At 37.9% G+C, this 9,677-nt stretch overlaps 1 protein-coding gene across 1 annotated transcript; it reads left to right on the plus strand.

Annotated features, from left to right (window-relative positions):
• Positions 1–740: 740 nt before the first annotated feature.
• On the plus strand, positions 741–9,210 carry ostf1 (osteoclast stimulating factor 1). Its single transcript, XM_080039701.1, has 10 exons — positions 741–899; positions 4,057–4,103; positions 5,092–5,142; positions 5,269–5,332; positions 5,460–5,513; positions 5,677–5,784; positions 6,130–6,179; positions 6,744–6,822; positions 7,088–7,186; positions 8,324–9,210. The coding sequence occupies exons 1-10, from the start codon at positions 866–868 to the stop codon at positions 8,380–8,382; spliced, it is 645 nt and encodes a 214-aa protein (XP_079895827.1). The 5' UTR covers positions 741–865; the 3' UTR covers positions 8,383–9,210.
• The last annotated feature ends 467 nt before the right edge of the window (positions 9,211–9,677 follow it).

Here is a 9,677-nt window from a genome sequence, read left to right on the forward strand (position 1 = left end):
TTCTACAAAAAAACATATACATACCAAATACAGCTAAAGAAATAACAGAAATGTAATTGAATTATCAAATTACAATATACAAGTAAGTTTGATCATCATACTATATTAATAAAAGTTCAATAAAATAGGCCTACATTGCAATGCATAATCAGAATATTTTTTAATAGCTGTGTAAAATAAGTTGTGAAAAAAGTATAACAGTATAAGATACATATACAAAACAATTAAATAAAGTAGAAATTAAATGCTGAGAACAATTTAATTTGTTTAAAAAAATTAATTGGTGAGAGAGATAGCCTACATAACAAAACAATTCAAAACATTTTCGTGGCGTAAGGCAATGTAAGTTTTAAAATATAAATAACAACTGTATTAGAAATAAATCAATCTTGATTAATATTATGAGATAAAGTTATATAAAATAAAATAAACAATAAATTCGATTATGCAGGGCACATACAGAAAAATCCTCAAAATATTGAAGGAATATATTTACAGTAAGTTACAGTAAGTGTATGGAATTAGTAGGCCCAATAGAGAAATAAAATAGGCCTAAATAAAGATTAAAAAAATATATGCGAAATGAAGTAGGCCACAATTTATTTTAGTAAAAAAAAGAGGCATCGTAAAAACATCTAAACATTTAAAAAAGTAAGGCCATGTAAATTAATATATAGCCTATTAAAAAATGTAATGCAACTAACCATAGTTTTGCGCATGCGCAGCTGGACTTTTCCGCGTAGCCTTTGGTGCTACTTCACTTCCTCGTTGTCAGAGATAGCGAAGTGCTCCACAGTCGAGCGACGTTTCTAACTGAAATAACTCAGACTGCGTTTCGTGTTTAGTTCATCTCTGAGCATCACAAATGTCGAAGCCTCCTCCAAAGCCGGCCAAGCCAGGTAAGACTTTCGCTATGTAGGGGTTTGTTGTTTTAAAATGCAGCCAAAACTTGAGCTGTGTCTCCTGCGAGGACAACACACCTTGCTGGCGATGTGCGCTTAATGGGCGGGCGGAGTTAGCAAGTGAACCGGTGAATTTCTGTCGTTTGTATGTGAAACTTTTATCACGAAGTGGACCGAGAGCTCATAAACTTTGACTAACACCAATACCTAATGTTACTGAGTGGACCAGGACTGCAGGGGAGTGGGTAAAGTGCCTTTACTGCTGATTGACAGAAGGGAGGGGGGATCCAGCCCTCAGCAGCAGGCCTCTGTGACTTCCCTATTCCCATCACTCATGCTGTCATCCAGTGGCTAAAGACATGATGAGTCTGCATGGTGTGACATCAGTCTTACTTCCCTCGAGCTCAGTCTGTGCTTCCATTCTACTCCATGCCAGGAAGATAAGGAAATGTGTCACTTGAGTCATATGTGAATTAATAGCACAAATCATGTTTTTTTACAAATGTAAATATATAATATTTACCTTGTGAAAAATGTACTTTCTCAGGTGTTTTTTTATACAGGTAATGTCAGATGCAAAAAAAGACAATGTCGAAATGTGTGTAAACCATCTTCATATCTTTAGTTAGAGAGTTTATTTGGTAGCCTACTTGTTCCGACCTGTGGTCATTCCCCTCTAAGCACAATTTCATCTTTCTCTCTGCACTATATAAAAAATATTTAAAATGCCAAATCTTATAGACTTAGTCAAGTCAAGTGTGTGTCCCTGAAAGGGACTTATATCCGAAACATTCACACAAACATTTGTATTTTTTTAAATCTATAGGATGTCTGACTCTTTAGGACATGTAACACTGTAGAACGCTTCCTTAAAAATTCTACCTCATAACATATGTGAAAAGTACAAACGTTTAACTAATGTAATAACATTTTAAATGCTTCTTATCTTTAATTCTGTTCATGGCAAGTCTCCTCCGTGATGCCTCTGCTGCTTGTGACAGAGCTCGTATGTCCCTGTCAACTGATGGCTGCTTTGATGACCTGCAGGAGGAATTGAATGGTCAATAGTTACTTTACCAAAATCCAGGTTTAGGTTACCTTGACAGCCTGTGGGTTCACAACCTGCATACACCATGTTTAATGGACCATGAGCAGATCATGGCTCAAAACCTCCAGGTCGCGGTTTTGGATCTTTTCAAGTCATTTCAAAAGTCATTGTTTAAGGACTGCTGGTCTGACAGTAACTTTCTCTTTTGACGTTTTTCTAATAGTTTCACTCCAAATAAAATCAAATGAAACCCTTTTTTGCTTGAATAGATCTTACAAATGTGCTCTTTGTGATAACTGTTTTTATAGCAGCCTATTGCACAGCAGCATTACACCTTGAGCTGTGAAACAGGACAAGGCTTGTGATTCTGAGCTCTTTTTTTTTCTTTTACATTTTCCTTTACTGGATGAATAGGTTTCAGTTGTTGTATTGAATTTAGAGGGCATCACTACAGAGCTGTGTGTCATAGTTTCTGGATTAATGACTCCTGGTCCTGGTGTGCATTTTCTGTGAGTCTCAGATGGTCAGGGGCTTGGGTTGGGTTTCGAACAGGAATGGGGAATTGAGTAGCCACCAAGATCAGACACGCTTTCTTTTTTGCGGTGGCAAGACTAAAGCTTTCAGATAATTATTTTGCAATAAAATAACAGCTGCAAATCGCCAAAAAGCCACGAGCAAAATGAAATACTGAGTTTTTTTTATATACCTACAATAAATCCTAGAATGTGCCCCAGGCTTTAAAATGCAGGGGCAATCTTGGATTAGTCAGCACAGACCTTTTTGTGTGTGTGTGTTTTAAGCGACATGACCGGACCTGCAGAGTAGACGGGCTTGCTGTCTGGTGAACAGAGCTGAGCTTGTGCAGCAGTTCATTCTGACACACTGAGACAGTGTGTGAGGGTTAACATAGAAACCCAGAGTAACGGCAGAGAGGCAGTTACAACCGCCCAACGTTTAGGCCTGTTGACGAAAAACCATCGGCACAAAGATACGACCCTCGCCCAGCCTTATGTGGCCACAATCAAAAGCATTTAACGCACAGTATCACTCACTCACCACGAGTGAATATAACGGTCAGTTTTGAGATAAGCTCTTCACGAGCTGACAGCCTCTGTATTATACTGTATGTTTATCTATTGTTAAACAGGGGAACTGCAGATACACATTGTAATGCAATAGGTGTAATAATGATAATCTTTATTTGAATAGCACCCTTCTTAAACAAGTTACAGTGTGAGGCACAACAAGACAAATAAAATCAAGCGCTTTCAAATATCACCTAATACAGAAAAGCTTATTTTATATTTTATGCAATGTGTGTATACAACATGTAGCTACAGTAGCGTTCGTCCTCTGGTTAGAATTGAGAAATCAATCATTCAATATCCTTTATTTAACCAAGTAAAATGTCAAAAGTATGTGTGGTAAATAAACAGTATAGGCCTATGTTATTTAACTTCAGGCTTAGTTCAGTCCTAGAAATCTGTTGTCGGTAGAAACAAACATGTAAAATATTGAAAAAAAATAGAACTGCTTTCTTTCATCTCCTGTGTGGGTTTCCATGACCTAGTTGAACTGTCAGCTAAAGACTGACAACCACTCTGGTAGCATTCCAGCAGCAGCAGAGCTTATGGCAGCAGGGCTCAGCGATGAGCCGCCACAGGCCCAGAGGGCAGCAACCTCCAGGGCTGCACACGCAAAGACCAGCTATGTGTTTTGTCCCTGCACTGCATGTACACATGTCTATTGTTGTTGTAGAGTTGTTTTGGGTGGAAGCAGGAACTCAAGAGCAGACATAAGGGCTATTTGTCCTCCTAGCAGGGGCAGTTTAATTTTCAGTTTGCAGGTTGCATTGCGGCTAGTGTAAGGTGGTTAAGGATGATGGTACACTTCTCTGGTTAATTGTCCATAGTGTGAGAGTAAAAGGCTACATTCTGCACTCTCCCTGGAGGCTCATTGCAGTGACACGAAGATGGTTATTCTATAGTGCCGAGAAGTGGTTACCCAAGTCATTTGTTCTGTGTTCACTCTCATATACACAAGGATGAGGTCAACCTGGCACAAGTGTTCAACTAACTTGTAATGTGTGTGTTTTCTCTTCCCTAGGCCAAGTCAAGGTGTTCAGAGCATTGTTCAACTTTGATCCAAGAACGGTATGAGCTTTTCATTTGTCAAGATGGATTGTTTTTCTAATATTTAATGATTGTTGACGACAATTTTTAACTTTGATTTAATTTCTGGTCAACGAATAAGTAAAAGTGGACACGCAGACCGTACTTGTGGACACCCGATGTTTTCTGAGCATAATCATCTTCCTTGCAAGAATTATTTTACAATCAAACCTTTGCAAGAATAACTTACAAATTGAAAAAAATTTAACCTTCATAAAGCATCACTTTATTATATTGATTGCACAAACACAACACAAGTATCAAATGTATTTGTGATTTTGGGCTATACAAATAAAACTGATTTTGATTTTGATTTGTATCAACTGCCCCATGGTTAACACTGAGATTAGCAGAGGAGTTTGGATGAAATCAACTGAACTAATTGGCATTTTAGACCCGTTAGAGTGTCTTTGTTATCTACTCTAACCATAGAGCTATCCCCCATTTTAGAATTATTCAAATCCAATGTTTCAGATTTCAAGTGTTGTTTTTTAAATCAATCATTGTATGAAGAGTAAAGATTGTTCCTCCAGTGAGAAAAAAACCCTACATATTGCTTTTATCAATAAATCGTTTAGTCTGTATAATGTCAGCAATTGCTAGAAACATGTGCTTCTCGATTGCAACGAAGCAGAATTGATGTCTTCACATAGGCTAGCTTGTTTTGTCTGATCAACAGGACAAAACCCTTAAGATATTAATCAACAATTTATGTGATTTTCTTTTTTTTTTTTCAAATTCATGGATACAATCTCATTCACTTGAGAAGCTGCAACTAGACTGACATGATTAATTCTCGAAATATCTGCAGATTAATATTCTGTGTTTTGACAACAATATTTGGTTAACCACATACACACATAGGGCTGCCAAGATTGCTTCAGTTGGTGTTGAAGTTGGGGGGGGGGCAGTTCTGTCAGTCTGAGGTTAGAGTGAAGCAACATTGTTTCTCTTTTGTTGTATATTTCAGCCAGACGAGCTGTACTTTGAAGAAGGAGACTTCTTGTACATCTCTGACACGGTAAGTCAAACTTCTGAGATTTAGCTGCTGTTTCCACTGATGTTTTAATTGCTTTCAGTGCAGTTTGCCTATACTCCATTTGCTTCTATGATTTTTGATTAAAATAATATAATTTTATTTTTCCAGAGTGACTCTAACTGGTGGAAGGGGACATGTAGAGGAAGGACAGGACTAATTCCAAGTAACTATGGTGAGTAGACAAAATATGCATGTGGACGTAGTGATCGAAATATGAATACAAACTTTGTCTTTGTAATTGTACCTTGTCACCTTTTAGATAATGCAACCATGGTGTTGTGTTTGTTTGTTTGTGTCAGTGGCTGAACAGGCAGAGTCTATTGACAATCCAATGCACGAAGCAGCCAAACGAGGTGTGACACACACATCCATACATTTCATTTGGGTTTTTATTTATTGGTTTTCTCAGAAATGTCATGTTTTCATCATTGGTAACCTTCTCAACATAGCTTTGTTTCGCGGTGTGTGTGTGTGTGTGTGTGTGTGTGTGTGTGTGTGTGTGTGTGTGTGTGTCAGGCAATCTGAGCTGGCTGAGGGAATGTGTGGAGAACAAGGTGGGAATCAACGGGCTGGATAAGGCTGGTAACACCCCCCTCTACTGGGCATGCCACGGAGGACACAAAGGTAAAACCAAAAATGTGTAGATTAGAAAACATGTTAGAATGTATTTTGTTCATATGGACATTGTATGTATTGAGGCCTCAAACGTTTTCAGTTGCTTCTTTTAACAAACACGGCTGAATTTGAGGACTGAAAGTTTGGGTTAACACATTGTCTGCAGTGACTGAATGTAATTTCAAGTATCTTAAATTATGACGCACATGCACGGTTTGCTTTTACATGAGATTGAGAAGTGAAGTACACAAATGCAGGAACCCAATACTGTTGGAAGTGTTCCAGTTCTTCTATTTTGCGCCGTTGTTTGATGCATGGCATTTAATCAAAACTTTTGACTTTTTTCTCTGTCAGATGTGGTGGAGGTGTTGCTAAGCCAGCCCAACGTGGAGCTCAACCAGCAGGTGAGCTGGAGTTTATAAGCTCATTCAGACGTGAATTAAAGCTCACTTATGTGTCAAAAACATCAAGCCTAGCAGGTAGTTGTTGATCTTTGTGACCATCTCACAACACAAGATTAGCAAAGTGTCCACAACAGCAAGACACAAGATATTGAATTTAAAACAAACAGTCTTACATCTACAGTCTGAACTGTGGAGAAAAGAAAATGGATGGAGAATAGATGACACCTCTTTTTTTCTTCCACTATGATCTTTATTGGCAAAAACTTTGCACCATTAATCATGACAGTAAGAATCATTATCACATACACAATCATTCAGTCTTCTAAAAAGTCAATTTTGTCCTGTTTTTCTTGAAGTTGTGCGTCTTGTAGTCTCAAGATTTGCGTCAGTTTTTCCATTAAGATATTTTCAGTGATTACTGGCCACTGGTCCTTGTATTAGCTTTTTACAGGCACAACTTAAAGTATTTCAACCAAATATCTGTTGCTTACCATTAGACAACTCTTACTTCCCTTAGTTGATGTCCGAAGTTTTTGTTTGGCAGTGATCAGTTTTGTGCTTTAGAACAAACTTGGGGACACGGCTCTGCACGCTGCTGCCTGGAAGGGTTATTCTGACATCGTGGTAATGTTACTGACCAAGGGTGAGTATCTAGCCACCTCTCCTGATATAGTTTTATCAAAACAACCTCTGTATTGCAATAAAAAAAAATTATATGGAGCAGGACAAACTCCAGAAAGATTTGATCAAACCTTAATATTAGTAGAATGTGTGGTTTCCAGATTGAGGAAACGATAACCTGCTGACTGTGCATATGTGTCTGTGTGTGTCCTCACATGCACACGGTTCCCTCTCAGGTCTTTCTGTGTGTAGTTTTCTGTCTTTCAGTGTGAGCATATTCATTTCAGATCCCAGGGTAGACATCAGGAACAATGAGAATAAGCTGGCTGTGGATATGGCCACCAACGCCCAGTGTGCTACACCTCTTAGGAGGAAGCAGGGAAGCAGTAAGTACAGCTGTCACTAGAGGGCAGCCTCACAGCACCCACACATACGGGGCAGAAAAACGACTGATGTTGACCATCAGTGGAAGGGGATTTTTTTAGGAACAAAGAGACCAGAGCAAACTCAAAACAACACTTCGAAGCCTCACTGTCTGAATGTTCTCTTTCAAATCTACTCTTTCTAGAAAACCTGAAATCAGTCAAATATTTTTTCAATCACCTTATATAACAATGAATACAGTTAAAGATGGGAGAGCAGTAAACGTATTATATCCTCTCAGTAATAATGGGGATTTTCTTAGATCTAGGTTTCACAACATTGTGACTGGAAGAATACTTTGTTCTCTGAGGATGACTTTTAAACAAATTTTGTATCTAGGCACTCCCTTTTTATTACTATCAGATGAGAGGTTATGATTTTTTTTTTTTTGTACTTTAGCTCATAACATTTTAAGGACGTTATCCTGACATTGGTTTTCTAGAGATTACAGAAGACATGTCGTGGGAAGACAAAACAAAATCAAATGGCTGTAGTATCCAGTAACTGACCAAAACCGAGCCGCAGATTTAAAAAAAAAAACGTTGTCAAAAAGTTAGAAACTGTAACAGTCTTTTTGCCTGAGAAATTATAGTTAAATGTGCTATCCATTAAAGATTATAAAAGTTCTGTCCTGTGAATGGCACTCAAGACAAGCCATTATATATCGCTGTAAATAAATGTCAATTACTTCACTAATGGCCACATTTTGTGACAGTGTCTTGTCATTATCCTGTTCCTGCGTTTAAAGTAAACTTCATGAAATAGAGATTTTGCACATCTGGTAATATTGTGTAAGCAAATTGCTACATGGGAACTTGTCTGAAAAGTGGTAAGAAATGGGGAGCCTATTCAACTCACGGACCATTTACTAAAAACTGTATTTAAATCATTTCTAGTCCTTGAAATTGAATTGCTGCAATTTGGTCTTTACATCCAGAACGTTAGGCTTTATTCACATTTCACAAACTCTGGTACTGGGGATTTATTGCGAATCAAACAGACCATGTTAAAAGCTTACCAACAAATATTTTATGATGTGGATGTTTTGCAGTGACATATTAAATATTTCTATCATTAACATCCCCTTTCTCTTGTTTCAGACATCACCCGCACACACAGCAATGCTGAAGAGTATTTGGACGACGAAGACTCGGACTGAGCCGGCCCTGTTGAAACATTCACTGTCTTCCATTGGGTTTGGGGGGGAGGAACAACTAGTTCTCTTATTTTGTGCAAACACCTCGGTTGTCTTCCCTCTGCGTTAACATCTGTGTGAATTTCAGAGCTTTGAAATAATGTGTTTTTTTTTTCTTCACCTGCTTGCCCAAGTGCAGTTCCACATGTTGGGACTTTTATCTTGGAGCATACACTGCACACTGCGGACTGAGGGGCAGAATATATGCCACCTTGGAAACTGGACCAAAACTCTGAAGAAACACATTCCAAACATACAGATTATGTTCAACCCATTTACACTGCGCATTAAAGTGCCATTGCAGCTTAATCTGGTCTGTAATGCTCCGCTTAAATGACTGAGCTACAAAATCACACAACAAGAATTGGAAACACATTATCTCTTGCGGCTTGCAGCTCAATCCCAATTTAACAATATAGATCTACTGTATTTATGTTCATAGGGGAGGCAATGCAGCATGTGTATGTAACCTTAATGTTTTCCCCCTAAGTGCTGAGGGACCCAATGTGACATTTTCCTGTTGTTTTCTCGGTCAGTAATGTAAATGAATGGGCTTAAAGAGGAGAAAAAAAAGTAAATTCCTTTGTATAGCATTTATCTCCTTCATAATGTCATGAAACCCACCTGTTACTCTGTGCTGTATGTATTCTGGTCTGTGTAAAACAGACTATGAATGAGTCTTTGAATCCTTCAAGCTTTTGAGGGGTTGACTTTCCTCCTGGGAGCAAATTTCTGGTTTTATTGCTGCTTTCCAAACAATGATATATTAAAAAGTGCCTTAAATATGTGTAACAGCACGTGTGTCTGTTTATTTTATCTATGTGAACATCCGAGATTATACATTTATTAAGATGTTCTTGTTCTACGTTTCTGTCTGCCCTGTCTTCAACCTGCAATAAAAGATTTTTAACTAAAATTGTCAAATTTAGTAGAGGTTTATTAAATATCAGACAGTGTCAAGAAACTCATAAGACATTTTCAAAAGGACTTTTTGATTTTTGATATGCCATCTAGGCTTTTCCCAAAATACATACTAGAGATTATAATTAACGCCTCAAAGCTTCTTGGTAAGCCAAATTCCTCATTACCAGGTGAAAGTGTGCAAACAAAACAAAGTGATCCTTTACATGTCTACAGTTATGTGATTGTGGGGCATTACATTAATCTGAGCAAGAATTCACAGCGACAAAGACTCAAAAGTAATACACAAGAGAATGTTAAAAAGTCAAATAATTCCTTTATTACAAAGTCAGCATGTG

This window comes from Ammodytes marinus, assembly GCF_949987685.1.
Source record: "Ammodytes marinus genome assembly, chromosome: 2".
Classification (NCBI taxonomy): domain Eukaryota; kingdom Metazoa; phylum Chordata; class Actinopteri; order Uranoscopiformes; family Ammodytidae; genus Ammodytes; species Ammodytes marinus.